General features: G+C 39.9%; 1 protein-coding gene across 1 annotated transcript in view; it reads right to left on the minus strand.

Moving 5' to 3' along the window:
• Positions 1–27,230, minus strand: part of DNAH3 (dynein axonemal heavy chain 3) — a 2,217,123-nt gene that overhangs the window by 917,464 nt on the left and 1,272,429 nt on the right. The window contains exon 25 of the mRNA XM_044089509.1: positions 21,577–21,669. Coding sequence (XP_043945444.1) covers positions 21,577–21,669 — 93 coding nt within the window. The remainder of the gene's footprint in view (positions 1–21,576; positions 21,670–27,230) is intronic.

The raw sequence follows: 27,230 nt of genomic DNA on the forward strand, positions 1-27,230 counted from the left end.
GGCCTCACAACACCCCTGGCCAGGCATTAATTACATATTAAACACACCCTGTCGGGCATTATTGATTACGTAAATGCTACTCAGTAAAAGTGTGTTAAGACAGGCTGTCAACATTTTTGAATCACTGACTTATTCTGCAGGTATTTGTTTGGAGCTCTTCATGCTGCATGGGTCAGGGCTATATACATTCTGTTGACCCACCAAGCTATTTTGTTAGCAACTGGATGAATACATAAAGGTGACACCACACAACATTAGCTTAAACAAATAAATGACATTTCAGTGTACATCAAGAGATCAGTAGGCAAGCATAATTGTACTTTTGTAGTGGCCAGATTTTCCAAATCAGGAAATGGACACCAAAACTCTTATTTGGAATGGTATCTAAATTAATAATAATAATAATAATAATAATAATAAAATCCTATTTTAGCAAGTTGCAGTAAACCAATGATACCTTTTATACTTCTGAAGGTAGACACTCACAGCAGTATGATACACCACAGAGGCATTCAGAAGGGAATGCAAAGTGAGCTATTCAAACTATAAGCAGAAAACAATTCTAACTAAAAAAGTGCAGGGTAACAGTGTGAACTAGAACTGGTAGAGCTTATTTCCAAAGTTGTGTGGCCCTTATTTTCTTGGTGGGATCACTGTTTCAGTAACAGTTTTATTTCATTTGAAGGTACTGTCATGGTTGGTGAAAGTCAGATTCATAACATTTCAAAAGACCTAAACAAGGGTAGAGAAAGTAGGCAGATGGGTATAAAGGAAGGCTCGATGAGGCCGATTTTGCAGTATGGTTTGATGGGGTAACTGACGCAGATATATGGATGAGGCTCAGCAGTGGTCAGTGTGTATGTGGGGGTAGTTTGCTGGTTAAAACAAGATAAAATGTTACGTTGAAAGTAATAAGTTATCTCAATATACATTATTCACATGTCATATTAGGATGCATGCAGAAAAGTGATCCATGAGCACTATATTATGCCATTCAGCTTTAGTAGGTGGGCATTAAGGTCAGATGATGCAGTAAACTAGATTATTAGATAATGAATTGTAAGGATTTAGGCTTGGTCAAAAGCTGCAATTAAATGAGGTCTGTTTGGCACACCCAGACATATTTATTCTTGGGGTCAAAGCTACACCCTGAAAGGAAATGGCTTTGTTGGGCCTATGTAAGCTGGGAAGAGAAATTAATGAATAAAGAAATATAAGTGACAGAAGACTAGACAGCGACAGACTGTATCCTCCTCCCGTCACTTTGCATATGCAAAAGTATAGTGCACAAGGGCAGGTTTGCCTAGGGAGTAGGAAATTAAATTTTAAAATGAAAGGTGCTGAAAGTCAATTGGTAACTATCATCTTGAGTTGCTAATGGTTTACTTTTTGGGTCTAGGGTTTGATTCCCTCCTGCCTCCATTTTAAAGGGGGAAGGGGGCACTGCCCATTTACTGCTAAGGTCCAGGGTATTTGCTGTAGACTAAAAAAATTCAATGAAAGTGTCCTACAAAGTTATTTTCTGGGCCTCCTCTTTTTTGGGCCTCAAAGAGGGAAACTGTGCAGTGTTATCCAGAATTGAGTGACTCAATATCTTGGTTCAGTGCATACAGCAACGGATTGTACAGTGAAGGTCCAGGTGAGAAAGGTGTCATATGGTTTGGAATATTCTGGTACCAAGTGGTAGAGGACACCACATACATGGGTATGGCCCATGTGGCCTTAGTGGCAACCTGATTAATAGTAATGGACTGAAAGATAGCATCAAGTCTAACTTAGGGGTGGCAGCAGTACCTTGAAAGGTTTGACTGAATACTGTTGTGACAATAGAGGATCCAGCATTACTGTTTACACAGAGCTTTACAATGAAGCCACTTAACTGAGTTTAGTCCTGCATAGTTCATGATTAAAAACATTTCTAGGAGCAAAATGCAGTGGTGACAAAGGGAGTGTTGCTTCACTCTCCCGAATAGTTGGTGGTACAGTTTTCTGCAGCAGCTAAGAATAGTTAGCAAGTTCTATCGGGTGAGTACAGTAGATCCTCTGTTAATGGCAACATAGATAGTGTTACATTAACATGAATTACTAAGCCATTTGTCATGTAGAATTACAGATTTAACTATTTATAAGTGCAGCAGGAGGCATCAGTTTTTGGGAAATATTTGACTAGGAAATAGTTTGCAGAGTTCTAGCTCACGAAATGGAATGAGTACAGGCTGGCATCTGTCTAGCTGGGGCAGTGCACATCAGTGTGACTTGCAGGACAAGCACTCTATGTTTAGGGGCAAAATACTAGGGTACTCTGCCAGCCATGCAAGGAAGTAGGGGGACTAGCAACACAGAGGAAGTGAAGAAGTTTAAGGGTTTTACTTATTTTTTGTATTGGAGCACTGATCAGAAATCGCCAATGGCAGGCTCATTCTGGGTTATGCAGTAACATTAACACAAAATTCTTCATCAACATAATAAATTTAAAAAAAGTTTCAAAACCACTTCTAACACAACCAACAATGACTCCTATGCAGAAGACTACACAAATGCCCTTTATAGCCACTTAAAGAAATGTATTGACTCAGCTGTACCTGACAGGACTAAAACCAGGTCCTCCCAAAAAATAAGCTATCCTGGTGGACTGTAAGTATAAATAAGTTATATAAAAAATTATGTCTAAGAACAAGAGGGAACTTGCTCAATAGAGGAAGAATACCCTCTACAGCTTTAAACAAGCAAATCAGATATCTGGTAAAGTCCTCTAAGGCTAGTTATGACACTAAATTACCATCCCTAGCTAAAGACAACCATAAGGCATTCTTTAGCTACATCTGAAACCTAAATGGGAATGCCCAGCTGTGTGTCAAATTTATAGTGGATGGTACCACTCACACTCAAACTGAGGAAATAGCCAACCTGCTAGCTGACAGATTTGGCAATAACTTCACCCCCTGTCTCCACCAGTCATACCCCAAAGCCTTCCTGACACTAGTCCTCTACCAAGTATCTCCAAAGAGCAGGTCATACAAGCCTTCTCCAAGGCCAAAAACACGGCCTGGGACCAGATAACATCTCAGGTTGCTTACTAAACAATCTAAAACAAGACCTAGTGGAGCCACTTGGCACTCTCTTTAACCATAGCCTGAGCACTTGGCTTTGTTCTAGCAGAGTGGAGAACAGCAACAGTAACCCTTGCACAAAGGGGGTCCACCAAACGACCCAGGAAACTATTGACCCATAAGCCTAACCAGCCTTATCTGCAAGGCCATGAAAAGAATAATCACGGACTTTATCTGCAAGAACACAGATGATCTTCAAACTCTTAACCTGACTCAGTTTGGTTTCGTCAAGGGTAGATCTTGCTTATTAAACCTGCTGGACTTCTTTGAGAATGTTGCCAAAGCCCTGGATGAGGGTAATTCAGTACATACTGCCTATTTTGATTTAGCCAAGGCTTTTGACCCAATCCCTCACTCAGGAATCACTGAAAAACTCTACCAGCTGGGGATTAACCCATACTTCACTAGATGGGTAGCCAGCTGGCTCACTGTCAAAGTTGGGGAGGCCATTTTCACCAGTACACTAGTTGCCAATGGGGTACCACAAGAATCTGTGCTGGGCCCTCCAATGTTTGGAATCTATTCCTCTGAAGTCCAGGTGAAAGTAGATGGTCCGTGGTTTACCAAATTTGCAGATGACTGCAAACTGGGTGCAATAATCATTGAGTCTGCTAATGATGTAAGCACATTACAGAAGGGGCTGATGCAGACAAATAGTTGCTGTCAAAGTCACAGACTAAAACTAAATGCAAAAAATGCCTCATTATTCCCTTTGACAAAGAAGTAGCTCCTGCTAATGATGGTATAGATAGCACCCCTTTAAGCTCAAACCATGTGGTGTGAGACTTGGGAGCACAGGTTGATAGCAATCTAAAATTTGATCACCATGTGTCCATAGTGGTAAGGAAAGCCTTCTCATATCATAAATTAGGGCACTGCATCCAAGACTAAGGAGGTTATAACTCCACTGTACTCGACCCTTATCAGACCACTTATCGAGTACAATGCTCCCTTGTATATGTATCTCACCAGACACCTGCAGCAACTGGAGAGACCACAGAAGTTTCTAATCAAGAAAACCCAGTGCCTCCAAAATGTGATTTACATGAAAAGACTGAAAGCCCTGTCACTGTACTGTGTATCATACAGGCTGCTGAGAGGTGACCTGTGCCTGGCCTACAGAACAGTTTCTTGCTCTGTCCTAATGGAAATGCTGCACATCCGGAAATCAAATGGGATAAGAGTCATGTGTTCCAGTGATCTCAACCTAGTCTGTGACATTAACACAACATGTTGGACAGATATATCTCTCAGAGACTGCCACTTCTCTAGAATAAGCTCCCACTCCATGTGAAGCAGAGGTCCCTCAATGACCTTACTTAAGTGCAAACTTTACAATTGGATGGTGACCATAACTTCACCCTGAGGGTGGCACCTATGTCCCTCATCGATAGGGGTAGTTGGTGCTGATCATAGAATCGTTCAGCTAACGACGACCATTTAACTATGGTCAATTATGGCACATGTCTTTTTTTACATGGCTAGGCTTGTAAAGGCCCTAGGACTATTAGTCTAGTAACCTGCTATGAACTTATGGACATGGTATCTGCATACAAAATACATGAATATAGGAAACTGTGCATGTACTTCGAGGTAAAAATAATATATGAATGCAGGAAAATGCATTTACATGGAGGTTAACATAATCTTTACAGTCAAATATTTCAATGGCAAAATATATGTACATATTTACAATAAAAAAAAAAAAATATATATATATATATATATATATATATATGTGTGTGTGTGTGTGTGTGTGTGTGTGTGTGTAGAATAGAGCATATGTTTTAGAAGAAGAGAGGGAGTTAGAGAGCAAGCTTGAGAGTAAGGGTTAATCAAGAATAGAACCAAGAGGAAAAACAAGACAGATGCATACAGCTCAGCATAACATTCAGAGCGCATCATATTCAAGGGAGGGAGACTGGTATTGATGATTCACTTCCTCATTTTCAGTGGAACAGGTTCAGACTACTGGTCCCAGCAGCAGGCCTGAAGCCTTATAAGATTCCACATCACCTTTGGGACCTAATAAAAAGTGGACATGGGGCATGATAGAGAAAATATTGCTGAACAGTGGCAAGTACAATTGCCAGTACCAGTAACATAGCTATTAAGTTACATTTTTAGTTTAAAAAGGGCACATCAAGGTGTAGTGCAGGCACACGTGTGGCAGCAATTAGTTGGTACTAAAGCGCATGATGGTGGCAGCACTTGCAGTGAGAAAGATGTTCCAAGACTGGGTGAGAATGGAGGTCAGGAGAGCAGATGAATGTCAGCCCACTGGGCCAAGCATTTTGTATGGCTACGGGGGCTTATGAGAGAAGTATGTAGTTCAGTAGATGAACTGTGGCTGTTTTGGACAGCATACCTAATAGTGCTTTGTGGGACATTCTGGAGATAATGCAGCACAGTAAGTGTGACAACCCTCCAGGGGTGATAAAAGCCAGTGAATATTAAGCTAGGGGCTGACATTATATGGGTACATGTGAGGAATAATAAAATGGACCAGTTAGGAAAAGGAGTATGACAGAGGCTCAAGTCCCCAAAGAATACACCAGAGCGATAATGCTAGATGGATTAGGAAATATCAGCTGATGCATCTGAGCGGTGATGCACAATTTTTGTGTAACAGAGCTCATGCTCCCTTATCTAGTTATCAGTTCAGGGCAGTACTGCAAAAGACCACAGGTGACAATAACAAATTAACAGCACATTCCTTCAGAATAGGGACTGCTTCCAATGTCCACATAAAAGGAGCTTTGGAAATTGAGTTAACACGCTTAGGTCAATGGAGATCGCAGATGTATAGAATATGTCAGATCATGACAATTGCTCAGTATTCTCTGTTACACGTGTCATAAAGCAGCAGATGCAGGTATGGATTCTAGAATATTGTCTTGTCTACCACATGGCCAGAAAATTGGATGAAACAGGGAGAAATCTCATTTTCAAAGAAGAAATGGAGGTTTACTGACTGGGAATGAGAGTTATGCAGTGTAGACACCTGCTGGCAGCTTTGACAAAGTATTTTGAGTCATTACCTGAGCCATATAGGAGGGAAAGTGTAAAGACTTCTCATCTTCTCTGTCAATGATTTAAAATTGTATAGCTCATCAGATGAGGAACTAAAGCACAGCTGCAGGTTATCAAAACATTTTCAGATGATATAAGAATGTCATTTGGTCTTGATAAGTGTGCAAAAGTAACCTTTAAACCAGGAAAACATCAGTTTGGGACAAGAATGTGATATAAAAGAACTGGAACAAGAGGGAGTGTATAAATATTTGGGAACTGATGAAGGATCAACAATATAACATGAACAAATGCGAATAAAACTTAGTAAGGAATACTTTAGAAGTCTTAAATTCATTCTGAAAACAGCACTAACATCTAGGAACAAAATCCAAGCTATAAGCCAATTTGCTCTTCCTGTCCTAATTTACAGTTTTGGAGTGATGGACTGGCTCCAAAATGTGTTGGATAGATTAGATAGGAAAACAAGAAGGATGCTTCATGCTCACTAACTGACTTATAAAAATCAGTGTATGCCAAGATTATATATTCCCCATTCTGAAGTAGGGATGGGTCTCCTTGAAATTGATTGCATGTATAGATCTGCAATTGTGAGACTTCACACATACCTGCTGACCTCACAAGACCCAAATGTAGTGGAAGTTTTGAAATATGAGAAGAATAAATCTAAGATGACTTCTTTGATTAATTTAGCAGAAGTATATCGGCGTCAAGCAGGAATGGAAATCAAACCAGAAGTAGATAAAAATCAGGCAGCAAATGAATGTGCCAAAAACAAAAGAAAGAATATAAGGTGAGGGACCAGATAAGAAGGCAAGAAATGCGGAAAAAGCATAAATATAGTTGCAAGTATAGAAAACTTCTTGAAGAACCTCATGTTGATCAGGAACAAAGGCAGGAATGGTTAAGGAGAGGCAAATTCAAACCAAGAGATGAAAAGTTAATATTGGCAGCACAAGATAGTAGTACATGCTGGTTTACAAAGTCCATTGAACATATGGGAGAAACAGACAAATGTAGGTTTTGTAAAACTGAATTGGAAACAGTCGCACACCTCGTTGCTGGTTGTGACATACTAATAGCAGGAGGACTGTATACTGAAAGGCATAATAATGTGGCAAGACTGTTGCACTGGGGATTGTGTAAACATGGTATTGAAGTGGCTGAAAAACACTGGAAACATGAGACACAATCATAGCAAATGATATCAAATGGGATCATCCATTACCAACAGTTCAAAAGATAGATGCTAGAAAACTGGAAGAAGACAAAAGTAACATTGTTCACTGAAATCGTTGCACCCAGTGACTACAGTGTCCTGCACACAGAGAGACACAAAGTCATAAAATATCAGGATTTGCGAGCAGAAATGAGAGCAACATGGAAGAAAGATACCCAGATATTTCCAATAGTAGTGGGAGCAAAGGGTCTTATAAAAAAGAGTCTATAATCATATTTAGATATGCTACCAATACATGTACTCCATAAAAAATTACAGAAGGAGTCATTATTGGGCACATTACAGGTGCTGTGAAGAGCACTTTTGGCTGATATCAAAGAGTGAAACAATACTAATTTCATGAACTTTAATCGTACTTTGACTTAGGAATAGGTCCATTCCTGTCATGGTATTAGAAACCCAAAAGATTTGGAGAAATTAAAAAGAGGGAATGATGTTACAAGTAGCACATTTCTGTACCTCAGAAACAGAATTTGTCAATAGTTCAGGTAGACCAGACAGAAATGGCTGAACGTAAAACTTGTATACTCATTTATAATTCAAAGACCAGTCTGGTGAGGAGCAAATAACATCAAAGCAATTAAAAGGGTTAGTAGTTTGACTAACATATTCATTAGGCAACAGGTAACCGAGGCAGGAGGGTAGGGTAGTGCACCACACTATCAGTTCAGCAGAACGTTATACAACTGATGCAGTTCACTTGTCACATTTATGAACAAGTTGTTTATAGGAAACTTTAAAGAAATTGGAAGGTTTGCAGAAGTGCTTCAGGTGAAGGACTGCTTGTAGAACAAGCCAACTTCCCCTTGTGAAAGGGTAGACTTGGAAGGCTAAATTGTGAAGGAGTGTGAATGTTTTGGGGAGGAGTGCAGGTTTGGACAGCTTGGTCCCTCTCTGGGCAGGCTGTCCCATGGTGTAGTGGGCAGGCAGGGGGCCACAGCCTGGTGTCCCAAATGTGGTAGATCCACTTCAGCCACAGGTATCTGGCAGAATAGTGACAGGGGACTGATGGTGTTTGGTTGCAGATTCCTTTAGCCATTGGTGTTTGAGCATGTGCAGGGCTTCCAGTGCTACTTTATGGCCTGGTTGATTTTACTTCCTTCCAAGTTCTGCCCATTACACACATCTGAATATTCCTGGTTGGCATTGATTTGGTCTGATTGGCACTGACTTCTGAGATGACACTGATTTGACACATAGGTCAATCTGGCATAATAAATACATGGCTGCAGCCATGTCTTTCAAGTAAGTATGTGGTGTAATTTGTTAAATTATGTGGATGCTTATTTTCATCCTAAACAATACCACCACACAAATAAATTGTATCCTTCTGTATCTGGTTGACCTGCAATTATTTTTGTGACTTCATGCTACTTCATTTTGACTTGCAAAGAATTTTTGCAGGTAAAGAGACTCAAAGCTTTGCAGGAAAATGAAAGGTATTGCCAGGGAGGAGACTAGACAGGAAACAGTTGTAGAGGGAGGAGTAAGGATTTTGAGTTAGCTTGGAAGGTTGGGGGCACTCTGATCTACTTGGAAGGCAATTTGAATTCTATTATTGCTATTGTTTAGTTTAACTGTGAAAAATATTGTTTTTAAACTGCTGTTACTGTAATTATGAGTAAATAACTGTTGCTGCTATGGTACCACTATTACAATCTTCTAAATGAAAATATAGGCTAAATATTTTAAATGGAGTCCCAAAATGGCAGTTGCCAATTGACATTCCATTCAAGAAGATGGGCAAACATTTTTCAGGAGCAAATACATTTTACTGTCCCTATCTGATCTGTACCACAGATGGTTTCATTTTCACAAAGTAACTGTTCTACTGGAATGACTGATCAGCATAGAAAAGAAGAAACAGTTAATGACAACAAATGAAGCTGCAAATTCATATGGTGATAAAAGATTCTTACTTTTCCAAAAGCTGTAATACTATGCAGCAAACTTATTTTTAAATGTTTTTCATTTTCCCATTTTGAAATGTTTCCCATTCTCCTGCCAATTATTCAGCTTTAATCTTTAACCCAACAAAACAGGTATACAGGTAGCAATTTGAACATCAGCTGCCGAAAGATGAGCTTCTGTTTCTTTTAATTTGTTTTCCTCTCTTGATATATTTAATCTTTTATTGCTAAATATTGCCATGTGTGTTCAGACAAAATCAACTATTTCAAAAGCTCCATCATATATTAGCACCATTAAGTACAAGCATTTGCAAGCATATTAATTTAATAATGAAAGACTGCCGTTAGGAAACAACATAATAAGAAGGTCAAGTATATGGCTTAAATTACTGGGATTATTAGTGATGTCTGACTCTAAATGAGAAACAGAAAATTTAAAAATAAAGGAATATAACAAAAAACAGAAATGGAGAACAGGACTGTGGAGCAGACATAACATTTTTTTATTCAAAATTCTTGACTGACATAATTCTTTCTTTTCACTAAGAACTGCTAGACTAGCTACCAATAACCTAACCTACGAGTATCACCCTAAATACTACACCCATAAATGTTCAGGGTCTACTATTATAGTCTCCCTCAAGCCTTTGAGTCTTTCACCCTCTGGCAACATGGCTCAATAGTCTACTGTCACCCCATCTGTGGCCAGTCTGACCACATTACGTATTCTAAGACAGTGTAACAACTGCCTTATGCTTACTGATTCATCACTGCTTCTATCAGTTGATAGCACTACCTGCTGTAAATCTACTCAGCTTATCAAAAAGTCACCAGGAAAGCAGATCTAAGCCTATAAGGACCACCAAGTCTATTTTTCCACAGGGAAATGTTATAATAATTGGTGACTCTATGGTTAGACACACAGACACCACAACCATAAGACTGAACAAGACCATCAGACTCGACAAGGTGACTGTAAGCTATTTGTTTAGTGCCACGATTTGTAATGTTACAATGGTCCTTAAACCAGAAAAATATGACTATGACCTAGTGGCTGACTATTTGGAAGTGAGTGACCTGAGGCTGTACCCCCAGAGGGATATGCAGAGACACATGATGAAACTTAGTATGCATGCATTACAGGCAGGAAAAAAACAGTCCTGACTACTATCTTGCCTTCACCTAGAATGATTGGTTGGTTTTAACAATTGGCTAAGTAGCTGGCGTCATTCTAAGGGAGATCTAGTATGTGTAGGCCTGGCATGAGATTGCAGATAAGATATCTTGTTTTGCCAGGGATGAATTACACCTCTCATACCAGGGCTTCTGCATACTGGCTAAAGCCTATTCTGTCCCCATACTGCATTTTTTAGACAGAAACTTACTGTTGGAAATTCCCACGTAACAAACTCAAATTCTAATTTGGACAGCATCATGGTTGTACTACACAGTGCTAAGAGTTTACATAGAAATCTGCCTGAACTTGCGGCCCTCCTGCAAGTCGGAACACATTCATATTTGTGCAGGTACTGAAACATACTGCAGTTTCAATGTAGTGACAACACTCACTCACTTATGGTTTAGCATCTATCATTCCTTCCTGCCATCGTGTAACTATAAGGCAGTGTCTGTACTTGTTAGAAATACCATCATCTCAAGTCAAACAGTAGCTTCTAGAGATCCAAACCACCACTAATATATCCAACTATTACTTCATTGTTAGCTACAGATCCACATAAACATCTCCCAAAGACTTTGGAAATTACCTTAACACTATTGCATGGTTAAATATCAAACCAAATACCATCGTGCAAGTGGAATTCAATTACCCAAGCATTGACTTACACTTCTGAAAAATGGGTATACTCAGCATTTTATGAAGTTTATTAATGCCAATGCACTAAAGCAAACTGTAAAACTACCAACTAGAGGCATTAGTATCCCTGCCCTGGTCCTAACCAACTTAGCTCCTGCCTATACTCCACTTTGCATCTATTTATCCCTAGTTAAAAATGACCAAAAGTCAGTCATCTTCTCTGCCAGTCCTAGTGGTATCACCCTGCCACAAAATGAGACCATCTTTAGGGACTTCACCAGGGCAAACCTTCTTCAACTTGCAGAAGACCTATGCAAAATTCCCAATTCCCTGGAAACAGACCCAACAGAGAGGACTGCCACATTCACCTCTGACTTTTACCAACACCTAAACAGCTGCACAGAAAATTCAATACCTGACTGACCTAAATATAATGGTAAATTAAGAAATAAACCTCGGTGGTGGAACTCCTATATTCACTTCTCATATCACGATATAACAAAAATTATGAAAAGTTATAAGAAGCACCCATCCCCTTCTCTGGACCATGCACTAAAATATTTGAGCAAGGAACATAATAGTACTACTAGAATATGTAAAGCAGAATAAGACCTAAAGCTCGCTACAGATACACAAGGAAACTATAAATCTTTCTTCAGTTAAGTCAGGAAATTAATAACAATGTCCAACAATACACTGAAGTAATCTATAATGAATTCACATATTTCAATCCCAAAGATAAAGTCAATATATTATCCAACAACTTTAGTGGTAACTTTACTCCAATTACCAATATAGTTGCCCCTAGTATCCCTGAAAATTTAGCTTTTCCTAAAATGACCTTGGAACAAGTTTTAAAATCCTTGTCAAAGTCTAAAAGTAATACATCCATAGGACCAGACAATATATCAGGCTGCATTCTCATTACTGCTAAATATGTACTATCAGAGCCTCTACTTAAACGTTTCTACTGCTGCCTATCTGCAGAGTTTGTGCCTGATGCCAGGAGAACAGTCACTGCTCTAGTGATCTAGGCAATTATAATCCCATTAGCCTCACCAGCCTTATATGCAAAGCCATGGAACATGTCATAGCCAAACTTATTTATGCAGACACAGGCAACTTAACTGATCTACATCCCAATCAGTTTGGTTATGTGAAAGGCAGGTACTGTCTTCTGAAACTAGTAAGCTTCTTTGAAAAGTTAAAATGGCTGTAGAGAGTGATTACTCAGTAGACACTGCTTAACTTGACATGACCAAGGTTTTTGGCACTATCCTCTATGCTGCTATCACGGAAAAATTAGACAAACATAATGTAAACCCCTACATTACCCACTGGATTGCTAGCCAATAGATCCTAGGTTATGAAGGTTGCTGATATCCTAACTGAATGTAAAATTGTTAGCAATGGCGCACCACAGGGATCAGTGCTGGCACTTCTCCTGTTTGGCATTTATTTTGTAAACTTCCAGTCCAATATCCCAGAAGTGTCGTTGACCAAGTCTGCTGATAACTGAAAGCTGGGCACTGTTATCTATTCATCCACTGATATTAAACAGCTCCAGCAAGGGCTAAATATGTACATACCTTGCGTACCGAAAATGGTCTAAAGTTAAATGCAAAAAAGTGCAGTATCATGGCATTCATCAAAAAAAAAATGCTTCCACCTCATATGTTTTAAATGCTACTCCTTTACATTTTATGCAGTTGCCTACAAGTAATTCAGAGGTGACCTTTGTCTTGCTTTTTGAGCCATGAAAAGCACAATCTTATTGACCTTGTCTTTGCAAAACCAGTGGCTCTACCAACACCAGCACTAGGGAACTAAGTCTGCACCAACCAATAAACAAGACGTGGTTTAGAGATAGGTTCCTAACTCAGTGTATTCCCAACCTAAAGAACAGGTTACCACTACAGGTCACACAAACTACTGCTTTGACTATCATTAAGGCTAGTCTCGATGATAGGATGAATGAAAATGAATTTACACCAGCATTATCATGTTCTTGTCGATTTGGGAAGGTATGCACTATTAAGCGCTTGAAACATAAGGCACAAACCTTAACTGTGTTTCATTAAAGATGTATTTGGTTAGGCATCTTTTGGTCCTTGTAGCCACTTGCCTAGTATTGTTCCTATCTTCTTAAGTGTTGAAAGAAGAAATTAAAAAACAAGTACCGCTTTATAGTAAGAGAGGGGGGATTTCTTATTTATCAGGTTGGCTTACAAATGAGAACCAGATGATGATAAAGTGCCAAGTGTTCAAACGTATGGGAGGTGGTAGCTGCAGGGAAAAGTTGTCCTGCAAGGTGCCACTGTCTAGTTCTTAATAAATAATAATAATAATAACAATAAGGGGGAACTACTATGTACATGTCTGTCTGAACTGTTTTGCTCAAAGCAGTATTCCACAAGTGATTATCACATCCTTGAATTAGAACCTTTGCAATCTAGTAGTACAATTATTTCTGTATAAATGATGATTATAGATTTAACATAAGGCAAATAAAGATATGGAAGTTTGCATAAATATTTTGATTTTGATTTGGCTCTTGGCTGTGGTGCCTTCTTAATACAGTCTGCATGTCTTTTCTTGGTCTGCATTGCTTTTTGCCAGGGGCTTCATTTTCTTCCACATCGAAGACATGCTGATACACTGCACTGGCCATTCTGCAAAGTAAACTGGACATCTTCAACACTGAACTGGCCCTAGATGGTCGTACATTGTCAATATGACAATCTGCCCATTCTAAGATGGACTGGCATCCTATTCAAAACAGGTTTCTTGTTTTGCACCTGGTAGAGAGTTGCTACCTCCCCAATGATACTAAATAAGATAAAACATGTATATGAGAATAAATAACCGAATGAATGAATCAGTCTTCAGAAAAATTACTAAAGAGTATGTAAGCAAAAAAAGAAGTTATGTACCTACCATAATATTCCATGTGAGTTGTCCATCTCGCCTTCATTCTGTACTGATGGGTCTGGAAATGATCCTCAGTTCCGACTCGGACATTTACTATACCTCAAGGTCTTCAACCAGCTCATGGCTCACTCCCTATCCTATGATGGATTGGTGCCTTCCTCAAATCTTGTTTGCTAATATACTAATGTTCATATGTCACCCCCTATTATTAATACAGCCAGAAGAGGGTCAAAGCCCAAAAGATGCCAATCAGTAACCTCTGGATCCTCTAGAAGCCAAGGCTGGGGGCTGGAGGGAGGGACATACGAATAAAGATGAGATGGACAACTCACATGGAATGTTATGGTAGGTACATAACTTCTTTATGTGAAGTTGTCCTATCTCACCTTCATTCTGTACTGAAGGGACAGCATCTCTAGCACCATCTTTCCTGGGTGGCTCACAGGAGTATATTCTTCAGTACAGTGGACCCAAAGGAGGCCCTGTCCCTGGAGGCCAAATCTACTTTGTAATGAGTGATAAAGGTATGAGGCCTCGTCCATGTGGCTGCCCCACAAATTGTATCTATTGGCAATTTTGCACGAAATGCAGAAGATGTGGAGACAGTCCTAGTTGAATGAGCTTTAACTTTATCTGGCAGCTGTTTATTTATTGATTGATAAGTGAACAAAATGCATTCTGCCAACCACCTGGATAGAGTAGTCTTTGCACAGGTGCTCCTTTTTTACAGCCTGAAAAAGAAACAAATACTTGATCCGACTTGTCTGAAGTCTTTTGTTCTGTGTAGACAGAAGTGTAACTGCCTATGAACATCAAGTTGGTGTAACCTATATTCTGCCTTATTGCCATACTTGGGGGAAAAATGGCAATTCAATGGACTGATTCAAGTGGAATTCTGAACAAACTTTCGGCAAAAAGGACGTGTTTATCCGAAGTGACACTCTGTCACTGTGGAACAACATATATGGGGGGTTGATAGATAATGCTTATAACTCCAAAACCCTCATTGCTGAGGTGATAGCCACTAGGAAAATAGTCTTCCACGTTAAGAGCTTTAAGTCACATGATCATGCAGGTTCAAAAGAGGGAAGAATTATTTGGGATAATACAAAATTCAGATTCGCAGTGGGGCTTAATAGGTGGTCTCAAAAGATTAGTGCCTCTTAGAAAAAAAAGTCTGTGGGACATAATATTTGGTCCTTCATTCCCAAAATGAAAATTTGAGATTGCTGCTAATTGTACCCACATAGTAGCTGCAGCTGCTCCCTCATTAAAAAGCTTCATCAAGAACTCCAGGATGGAAGAAATAGGTGCTGACTAAGGGTCAATATGATTCTCTAATGCCTAGATAGAAAATCTTTTCCATTTGTTGAGATATAATCTTCTCATAGATGACTTGTGAGAAGAAATCAGGATATGTTGTGCTGCAGATGAAAGGTTGTGTAGCCTGCCTATAGTTGGACTTGGAGCAGCCAAGCTTTCAACTTGGTCTGAAGAGAAGGGTGAAGAGCCCCCAATGAATGGGTCAGATGATCTGGTACTGGGTCCAGAATCCAAGGCTCTTCCTGAAGATGAGGCCGTAGGAAGGGGAACCAAATTTGACAAGGTCAGTAAGGGGCTATTAGAATTAATGTCATTCTCAACGTACTGGCTTTCTGAAGAACTTTGGGAATCAATGGAAAGAGGAGACCCAGGGGCCAATGGTGTACAACTGCATCCCTCAGGGGTTACCCTGTCGGGAGGATTAGGGCAAAGTAGCTGCTGCATTTTGCATTAATGGACATGGCAAACAGGTCACAGCAAAGCTGGTCCCATTTTCGGAAAATCATTTCCGCTACTTCTTGTTTCATGGATCACTCATGAGGCATCACAATTGCTCTGCTGAGTTTGCCTACTATTACGTTGGATTTCCCTGGGATGTGCACTGCTATCCTAAAACATTGGCAGTAAGTAGCCCACTGCCATACTCTTAGGGCCTCTCAACAAAGGGGGTAAGATATGGTTCCTCCTTGTTTGTTTATATACCAAACAACTGACATGTTGTCTGTCTGGAATGCAATTGTTCCTAGTGGAAGAAAGTCTTAGAATGCCTGCAATGACAGAAGCACCGCTCTCATCTCTAGGACAATGATATGCAAATGGGCTCGTGATCCTGTCATGTGCCTTAGATTGTCCTTCCCAGATAATGCCCCTCCCCCCAATCTGGGAGCCATCTGTGGTCAATGTGGCTAGTGGAGATGGGAGAATGAAGGGTCAACTTAAGGTCACTTGATCTGAATGTAGCCACCAATGTAGGTCTTTCTTGCAAGATTCTGTTAGCATTATCTGATGCAACACTGGAAGTTCCTGCATGGATCATTGGGCAAATAGGAGCCACTGTAAGATCCTCATGTGCATCTGAGCTAGGGGAATTACACTGATAGCTGCTGCCATTGTGCCCAATAGTTTGAGAATTGTCTTTGCTTGAGTCTATGTTTTTAAAAGGAGGTCCAGAACCTGAGCTCAAAGGGTGTATATCCTTTCAGGTGGAAGTTTTACCATCATTGTAGGAGTATCTAATTCTGTGCCTATAAAAATGATATGTTGCGATGGCAATAAGGCAGATTTTTTTGTAGTTTATCGTAATCCCTAACCAAGCACAGAGATTCAAAGTGGTGTCTCTTACTTGTGCATGTAGATGTCTGGTGGTGGCAGTTAGGAGCCAGTCTTCTAGACATGGAAACACCCAGAATCCTAAATGCCTTGGGTGAGCCTTAGTGAGACCAAAGGGTAGAGCTCGGAATTGGTAGTGACTGGCTCCCAGCCAAAAGTGCAGATGACTCCTGGATGGTCTGTCCATTTTTATATGGTAATACACATCCTGGAGGTCTATACAGCACATCCAATTGTCTTTTCCCAAAAAGGGAGTATCCATTGCAGTATAACCATCCAGAACTTTGTCTTTCTTACAGACTTGTTCAGTCTGCTGAGATCCAAAATGAGTCTCCAGTCTCCTGTTGTCTTTGGAACTAAAAAGAACCTTGAGTAAGTTCCGGAACCTATCTGGTCTGTGGGGACCAGTTGGATTATAGGGTCATAGGTTAGTACTAAGCTAACTGCCCTTGCGAGCCATTTTATGCCTAGCCAATTATCCCTTGTGAGCCCCAGGTTGCCCCCTTTTTTGTAGTGTCTTCTGAAATTTTATGGTTGCTTGTTTCCTGTGACTGGGTGGAATGACCGGAATCCTTCTCATTAGTTTGGCTGGCATGGAAAAGGGTATAGAGTAAACTCTAGATCTGATACTTTGTACCCAATTGTCTTTTGTTATTTTTAGCCAAGCGTCTGGGTACAAAGATAAGCGACCTCCAACTGCCTCCAGAGAGGGACAGATGGGCCTCCTTTCAGGAGTGCTGAAAGGGCTTACCCAAGAAAGATTCTCTGTCGCCCTGGTTTTGCAGACCTTCTCTGCCACATGGCCAGCATCTTCCATTATTACCTTCTGCTCTGCCCTGGAGGAATGTTCAGCACGTGTGTTCAGAAAGACTCTCTGGGATTTTCAAAACCACATTTTCCCTCCCTTTTAACCCTTAGGATAGGTTCTAGAAGGTGTGGAAAAACAGACTCTGATGACAGACAGAGTTTTGCCTTCTTGTTCATACCTGGTTAGTGTTTCTTTGACTTTAGGCCCAAAAATGGATGAGCCATCAAAAGGGGTGTTAATAAAGGATGACTTGAAGGGTTCCGCAAAGTTACACAAGTGCATCCAGGAATGTCTCCTAAGGCTGATTCATGAACCTGCTGATCTACTCATTCCATCGAATGCATAAGAAATGAGTCTCATGGATGAGTTCACTACTGAATTAAGGGTGGAGAGTTGGGAGGACATCTTATCTGCAGTCTCCGCAATTCCTTAACCCTGAAGAGTGTCTCCTAGCTCCTTTAGGAGATCTCTCTGTAGCCTTGTGAAATGGGTAAGATAATTCAGGGACTTCAGTGTAAAGGTCACTGAAGAGAACATGCGCTTTCCGAATCTGTCCATTGTGCGCAAATCTTTGTTCGGTGGACAGACAGATGTGGAAGTCTCAGACAACTCCTTTTTGGTGGCTGCTGCCACCACCATAGCATCCATTGGGATCCCTTTTGCCAAAAAAGTTTTGTCTTCTGGGGAAGTAATAAATTTATTTGGCCTCCTAGGTACAGGTCCCACTGTATCTGGAGACTCCCACAACTTTCGAAAAAACAATTCCATGAGTTCGTCGAAAGGTGGAGACACCCAAGTGGCGGAATGGTGACACCCAAAAGACTTCAGGTAAACTGACTCCTCATCAGAAGGAGTGATGGGCTTCCAGCCATTACTCTGTTTTAAGGATCTCTAAGATGTCTGTAAAGGAGACATCTTCAGGGGGCAACCACGGGGACCCTTATGAGTCATCGAGGTCTGTGTCAGATGTGACTGACTCCTGCAGGGAGTACAAATGCTTCCTCCTGCATAATCTCTTCCAAGGGACCTCCTTAGGAGAACATTCCAGAGAGGTTTGGGAAAAGAAGGGTTTACCTATGGGGGCAACCTGGGGCTCTGGGTCTCTATGTCTGAGTGGAGTCGGTAATGCAGAGATGGACACCGGTGCCTTTGGGGAGGAATGGCTGGACCTGAAAGTTTGGCTGTCCATGGAGACAGTGATCTGCTCGTGGCTTTGAAAGCCCCCCCTGCCCATGACTCGAGGAAACCCCTGGTTCCAAAGATCTGGAAGGTCCCCTTGGCTCCTTGGTGATCGGCTCCGAAGCCGAGGTAGGAGCTGAACTCACCAGAGCTGAGGCAAGATTGGATCTGAAGAAAAGTCGGCCTGACTCCCCTCCCTGGACCTACTAGTGATTGATGGCTCCTGGACTCCTCAGACAGTGCCGAGATAGTCACAGCGGTAGGAGCCAAAGATCCTGGAACAGGTCTCAGCTCCAATGGTTCCAGCACTATCAGTTCCGTGCATTCTGGCTCCAAAACTGCAACTCGGGTTGGAGGAGGAATTGATGTTGTCTGCATAGGTATGGTCGGTGATGAATCCTTCTGGGTCGGTTCCGACAAAAGTTTTGCCAACGTCGGTGTCCTCAAGAGTCTCTGCACCATATGACCCACATCAAAGTCAGGAAGGCTTTTAGAGGATTGAGAGGAGGGAGCTGGGGATTCTACGGTCTGTAAAAAAGGTGACCTCAATGTAGGAGATACCAGCTCCAGAGCAGGGGACCGCTTCATCACTTGGAAAACCAATGGCCCCAAAGTCAGTGGAGGTGAGGTGGATGGTCTCTCGGACCCAAAAGATTTGGACACTGTCAGAAACATCTTTGCAGACTTTTTCAATGGCTCCAAACCCTCTGAAGCAGTAGGGGATGACCTTTTTGAAGTTTTGGTAGTCGTGTCCGATTTTTGTGTAGGAGAATTTGGCTTTTTTGGAGGATTTTGTCCCTATTCCAAGGCCTCTGTAACAGAAGATTTCACCAGTCCTCTTAAGATTAGCTTGCTCTTCCTCTCATAAGAACCCAGCCGCTAAAGAAGTGGCAAATTGCACGACTCCTGTAAATTAACTGCTCCCAGGCAGTAAACACATTCAGTGTGCCCATCGGTAATGGACATTTTTTGACTGCACTTAGGACATTTCTTGAAACCCGAAGGTTTAACTTTAACTTGTTTAGACATTGTATAAGCAACAACAACCAAGTAATCAAAGGAAGAATGGACCTGCAACTCTCTAATTTAAATAAGTTAGCTTGATAGGAAATATATAATTTCAAAGGATAACTGCCAAACAACAACAATTCTAATCAAGTGATATATTAGGAAGAAAAGGTAACTAACAATCACACAGAAAGAGACTAGCCCTCTAAATAAAAATGAACTCAACTGCTCTCTAATAAATAACGAGCTACTAGAAGGAAGTATTGAAAAAAACACACCTCTAAGATATAAAGCTATGACTGCTTAAAGCAAACTATGCAGATGCACACAGAATAACTTATCTACAGGCTAACCTAAACATATACATAAATATATATGTATATTGAAACTACTCGCTAAGCACTCTAAAAGGCAAACAGTAAAATGTATTTGACTAAACTACTATGAAAACGGGTAGGGAACTATTTAGGCCTAAACAAAAGTGGCCAGAAGTTAAACGACACTCACTAATAAAGTATTTAAACATACTACCTAATAAATGCATACTAAATATTAACTAACTAAGCTATTAAGATACACTAAGAGAATAAACTAGAGAAATATATAGAAAAAAATTGTTTTCCCCTTAGCAACAGCTGGAAGAATCACCCAATCCATTTCAGTGGGAAATTAAATCTGAGGAAAGCACCAGTGCATCATGGGATAGAGCGTGAGCCACAAGCTGGTTGAAGACCTCCAGCTATAGCAAACGGCCGAGTTGGAACCAAGGATCTCTTATAAAGTCTAGTGAGATGCATGTATTTTACTTTTAGATGATTCACCAATTATTAAGGTATTTTTGGGAGATTTCAGATCAGCCATATGAGCTTTTGAGTCTGTCTTTCTTCAATATTAACCCAAAATATTTTCGTGTTAACTGGACTGTCTCCAATGCCTTAGTATGGTGACTCTATACAACTGCTTTCCTGTGCTTTGTGGGAGATCTCTGAAGCATGTTAAATATATGAGCTGAGGTTTTGTTTCTATTGAGTTTATGGCTTCTTGCAATACAGTTAAGTAATTTATGGCTTCTTGCAATGTGTGTGTGTGTGTGTGTGTGTGTGTGTGTGTGTGTGTGTGTGTGTGTGTGTGTGTGTGTGTGTGTGTGTGTGTGTGTGTGTGTGTGTGTGTGTGTGTGTGCGGTGTGCGTGCATGCGTGTGTGCGTGTGTTAGTGTGTGCTCACAGTGTGGGGCCAATGCTATCAGTTTGGTTTCAATATTCTGCACGTGCTTACCTCTTAGCATCACACATGTTTAAGGTACTGCCAAAACAATAGTGTCAGCTTCTGATTACATTTGTAGAAAGCTTTCAGTAAATGTCACCTGATAAAATTGCAGGACTTCACAGTTTGGGGGGGAGTAGGCCAATATCCTGATATACTGATAGTTTGGGATTCACTTTTGAGTTTTGGTTTCAGTAAACATATCATAGAGAACTAAAGACCAAAAAGCAGGCACACTGAGACATTTGGGACAAATGGCCCTGTAAAAGAGAAACTGGTGTGGTTAGAAGACCATGGTTCAGTACCCTGTTTAGGGTGCCATTTGACAATCATATGTCTCTCTGGTCTTAGCAGCTAGCTCAACTCATTAGAAGAAAAATGGTTTAAAATACTGAGAAATAATATGCAGAAAGATGTACCTTAACTCTGGTTGCAAAAGTAGGAAAAACAGCACACACATTACTATTCTAACAACTCTGAATACAATAAGAACACAATGAGATTGCAGAAATGGCAAGAAATTCTCTTTCTAGATTATTAAGATGACACTGAAACTGTCACATATTTGATTTTATAGTCAAACACTCACATAGCAGCTGTCTTCAACAGCCATTCCTCCAGACTTACCTGACTGTATCCAATCATGCCATCTTGAATCACATTTCTGAGACTACCAAGCATGATCTCTTCAACTTGAGATAGCCATTTTTCAACCATTCCCTACAATATGGATTTAAAAGAGCATCATGAACATCAGTTAAAACTTAACTGGAACTGATATTTAATTGAGCTTTATCGCTGTTATCTGCATATTTTAAGGTACTATATCTAAATTACTTATGCTGATGTTATCTAACACATGTATATATAAATTAGTGCACTGCTTCATACCAACCTACTACCATGCAAATCACTGGCAAAGTTGAGACAAATAACCTTGAGACGTATAGCTTTTCTAAAAGAAATAAAAGATATACTGTGGTATCTTCAAAACAAGTGGTACATCGGTAGTAATACAGGCTCTCCTTCAACTGCTCAAGGTCTGCTTGCTTGGGTTTTATTTACTACAGCATAAATTCTTGCAATTGTACAAGTCCATTCTTGTTCTCCATATGCTTGTTTTAGTGATGAGTTTTACTCAAAACAGTCTATTAATATCTCTCTTAGGCTGCATTGTCTTGACTCGGAGGCACAAGACAGTTCTTTTTATTTGTATTTTATGTAATTTCTCTGAGTCAGACTAACTTTGGTGTGAGAATAATAAAGTAACGGGGCAAGATGAGGGCCTTAAAACACTGCAGAAATATTTGTTTTAATTTGTGTATGATCAGAGTTCTCAAGAAAATATTTCCTTAAAGGTATGTGTGTTTGATATCATTACATGAATTTGCTGTGACAGATATATGACAGAATACTTTTGTGATGAAGGGGTGCAGCAGTTGCATTTCAAGAAGTTCAAGCTAGTACATGGGAAGCAGTAACATGTAACTGTTTGATGCAGTATGTGCTGATTACTGATATTTGTAGATACATATGCACGCACTTCTATACATTTTCTACAGAATGCTTCTTATTTCATGAATTGCAAACCAGTTATTATGAAACATGCCTTCTAAAACCAGAAGACACCACATCTACTGCTAGTTGCATTTGGTTTAATAACTCACAGTGGTGCAGCGATTAGCTTTGTCACCTCACAGCAAGAGGCTCTCCGGTTCGATCTTTGGCTGCGGTGTCTTCTGTGCGGAGTCTGCATATCCTCCCTGCAGTCATGTGGGTTTCCTCCAGGTGTTCCGGTTTCCTCCCACATCCCCAAAGACATGCTGCAAGTGGATTGGATATGCTAAAATTGGCCCTAGGCGTGAGTGCGTGCCTGTGTGTGCCTTCTGTGGAAGGATGGGCACTGGGCTGGCAAATCAACACCGTAAAACTTCACTGCCAATCATGAGCGGACAAGGTGATCCGCTGTGGCGACCCCTAACCGGGAAAAGCCGAAAGAGAGAGAGTTAGGGCAATACTGCTTATTCGTTGTTAGAGAGTGAATACGTTAGAAGAGTTTAAAAAGCACTGCTATGGAAAAAAGGTCAAAAAGCTGCTGTGTATAAAACCTTTGTTATGAAAAGGTATAGATTATCCTAAACTAATTGTTAACTAGTCATTAAGTATTGCACATGTTACACAGCTGCTGCCATACAGGGATCCTCTTATGTCTTCTACTTTGCCATGGAAGTTAAGGAGGGACATCGAGACATGAATAGCAAATGGTGTTCAGAAGGGGGCACCAACAACACGTGGGGAAAATAAAAATTCATAATACAGAATTCCAGGTATTAAATGGTTATCTCTTTCAGGTCTGATAAGATATTATAACCTCAAAACCTGACTTCCCTCTGTGGAACCATACTCTTCTCCATTCAATTACTGGTATATTTTCCCCTTGTCTCTACCATACTAACTCCTTCTGCTGTCACTTTAGCTTGCTTTATCCCTACCTAGCCCATCTGTCTCCTTCTATTTTTACCCCTTAAGTTAATTCTCCTCACTGCTAAAAATTCTACATATACATTTATAAGTTATTTTAATGCATTCTATATTCTATTTCTACATTTATACCATGATTGTAAACTATTCTTCACTGTTGTTATCAATTTTATTTTAATGTACAACTACTGTTTTATATATTCTATTGTGTGCAATATTTCCTTGTATGTAATTAAATGTGAAGCTTTTCTCCCTGTGCCTCCACTGAAAATGGGCTCATTTTAGCCCCAGTGGACTTTCCTGGTAAACAAATGCAATAAATAAATAAATAAATATAAATAAATGTATGTCTTACTGGAACTAGATTGCTTGCTCCTCAACTGTCCATTTACAGGAAGCTCAACAGCTCAAGTATATACAGTGTCTAAAAACATATACTAAAAACTGTAAAGTTTATAATTAAATGTGCCAAATACAGAATAAAATAAGAAACATTTTTGTAAGGGGGCAGACACTTGCCCTTCCACACTCCCTTACTTTAATATTCTCATTACAAAACTGCTGCAGCTTGGCAAGGTGATCAGTAAATCCTTCTCCAAGAGGGTGTGATATTTTACCCTCGGTTCTGAATCTGCAGACAAGGTGATCAATAAATTCTTCTCCAACTGGGTGTGATATTTTACCCTTGATTCTGAATCTGCAGACAAGGTGATCACAGACAAGGTGATCAGTATATCCTTTATCAAGAGTGTGTATTATTTTACCCTTGGTTCTGAATCTGCATGTGGAACAGTATACACTACCTGTGATTCCTTTTATATAGTCATAGCTAGAAAACTGCATTTATGAATATATGAGCATATTTATACCATTAAGCACAAAATTGCAGCTGATGCCTTGTACAGCCATAGAACTGCTTATATCAATTGCAAAATATTATTTCATTTGTTTGTTTGGTTATTTATTTGTTTTTATTTTATTGATTTGCTTCAAAATAATAATAATAGTGGTAACAAAGAATTAGCACTGGAATGCATACGTCTCAACTGACCAGATTTGTATCTCAAATTTTTGGTCTGCTCCTCATAAAATTTGTGTTTTTTTGGCATATAATTGAGAACTGGTCACTAAATAGTGGCAGATATTTGAATTTCGGACTTCAGATCCTTCAGAAAATGTAGGCTAACACAAAACCTTTTATTCTAGCAACTTTCTAAAGTTACAAGAGCAATATTTAAAATTTGTTCCTATTTTTGGGCCCTTTGCCCCCCAATTATGTTTGGCTTAGTCCAGGTTTCCTGCGTTAATAAGTTGAAAGGTAAGTGACTACAAGTGGCAGGTGATTACTAACTCTTGTGCTTCACCTGACCTTAACAATATTAAAGCTTTAATATATGGCCAGTGTTGTTTGGTCTTCTTCTGGCTTCATTGCAATATTTTTTGTTGAAAGCCATTTTCCTTTGTATTAAAATGTATTACTATAATTACTCAAAAGATGTAACTGTGCAATAACCTGTAAAATGGTCATAATGAAACTGCACAACATTATTAGGAGGATGAAGGGAGGATTGCTTTAATGTCACAGTGACCTCTCTTCAAAGATCTACTGTTATGGAAAATATGTGGCAGGCAACTGTACTGCCTTCTTCTAGGATGATGAGTATAAAAGTAAATTCTAACATTTGTATCGATTCCCAAGCAGTGTTAGCAAATTCATTGCTATGGATTTTTGTGGGATGCCTTATAGAAAAACTATGCCAAAATCTGCCCAGGAGCTGGATTGTGCTTCCAGCTTAAGTGTCGAAAGTAGGGCAGTTTCTGAGATAACCTGTGTAGAAGCATTTCCAAAACATGCTAATGACATAGCTGCTGATGTGATGGAATGCCCTGTTATTGTGCCTACAAAGGTTTATTTTTGTTGACAAAGGCATTGCCGTTGGCCAGTCATTTAGCCATGGGTTGGAAACCAGCAACTTAAGGGCAGTACAGTGCTTACCTGGGTCTTTGAGACTTGTGCACATCTGCTGTTAAAGATTTCTAAAAGCAGATCATCAAACTGTAACACAATGCTTGCGTATTCCCTGCAGATGTCTGCTACCTGTAGTTTGTGTGTGACACTAAATGAATGAGTATGTTGGTCTGTTTAGTGAAAGGTGGCATTCTTACATGGTGCTTTTATAAAGCAAGAATTGTACATAACCATCTTTTAGCCAATAGACAGGTAAGTGCATTTTATACATTTATTTATTTACTGATGTTTGATTATTGGGAAAGTCCCATTGGGTAGAAGTCGATTTTCAGTGGAGACCTGGGGAGAAAAGCTCCAAATTATTACAAAACACTTTAAGAATAATAATTTTAGAATCTTCAACAATAAAACAAAAACATCTGTAGTATAAATATATAACAACTTTGACATAACATAAACACATTGGTTAAGAATCAATACAAGTTATATGACAATCATTTAATATTTAGAGACATTCTGGACAGTTTGTGGAGAAATTAAAGGTAAGTTAGTCTAATACAAACAGGAACTGTAATATGAAGTGAGGGAAAAACAAGCTTATGGTATACTAAGACAGAAAGTCAGGGAAGAGAATTTGATAGAAATGAGGAACTGAAGAAGGAAGAATAAGGAGGTATAAGGAATGAAAAGGTACTGCTTCACATTTAGGGATATAGTTTATCCTGGTTTTGAGCTTTCCTTTTCCACTCCCCTCCTACAGCTTCAGTATGTCCTCACTCAGCCCACAATTCCACTTCACCTCCTCTTCTTCAGTATAACCCCTTCCAGGGTCTACATCCCTTCTAACCTCACATTACCAGTGAGCAAATACTCCCTACAGGTTACGGCATACTAAGAGTAGACCGGCTAAACAAAAAAGGAGGTGGTGTAGCTATAATATTTAAACAGCATCTAAACATCCAGATCTTAAAATCATCAGCTCCACAAATAGGCAATGAAGAAATAATATATACCAACCTCAAAATTAACCAAAACAAAACCATCAACATAATTGGATGCTACTTCCCACCTGGACAAAACATCCCTCCACTAGAAAACCTCCTCAGCTGGTCTACCCACCATCTCCCCCAAGAAACTATCATCTTAAGTGATTTCAATATTGACTGGCAATCCTGTTCTGGCAACAATCCAACCCATCATGTACACCTTCATGGCTTCACCCAACTAGTCCAGTCACCAACAAGGATAAATAAATCTCCAGCAAGCACACTACCCTGGATTGGATACTAATCAGTAAGAACCCCCAGTCATATATAACAGGCTGCTTATCAGATAGCCTCAGTGATCACATCCCAACATTCCTACTCAAAAAATACCTGTACCAAGCTAAACCTGTCATCTATCGTCAAATATGTAAAAAAATAAACTTTAACCCACTCACATTCATCTCATCCCTCAAAGAATGTAACTGGCATGCTCTAAAGTACCTCAGTCTAGATGATGCAGTTGAATTTTTTAATACTACCTTCCTGAACATCCTTAATTACCATGCCCCCATAAGATTTTCCAGAACCAAAGCACAACCCTCCCCATGGCTACAGAAAACCACTAAGTCAGAAATTAAAAACAGGGATAAAGCCTGGGAGCACTGGCGCAAAACCAAAACCCCCGCAGCTAGACAGAAATTCTTAGAACTATGCAATAGAGTCAGAAAGCTAATAAAACGGGACAAATTCCAATACTACCAGTCTGCCCTAGACTCCTCACAACACAGCCCCAAACAATTCTGGTCCTCCATAAACTCCATCCTCCACCCAGGTAAAGTCAGTAC

This window comes from Protopterus annectens, chromosome 12.part0 (genome assembly GCF_019279795.1).
Source record: "Protopterus annectens isolate FY-2018-M chromosome 12.part0, PAN1.0, whole genome shotgun sequence".
Taxonomy (NCBI): Eukaryota; Metazoa; Chordata; order Ceratodontiformes; family Protopteridae; genus Protopterus; species Protopterus annectens.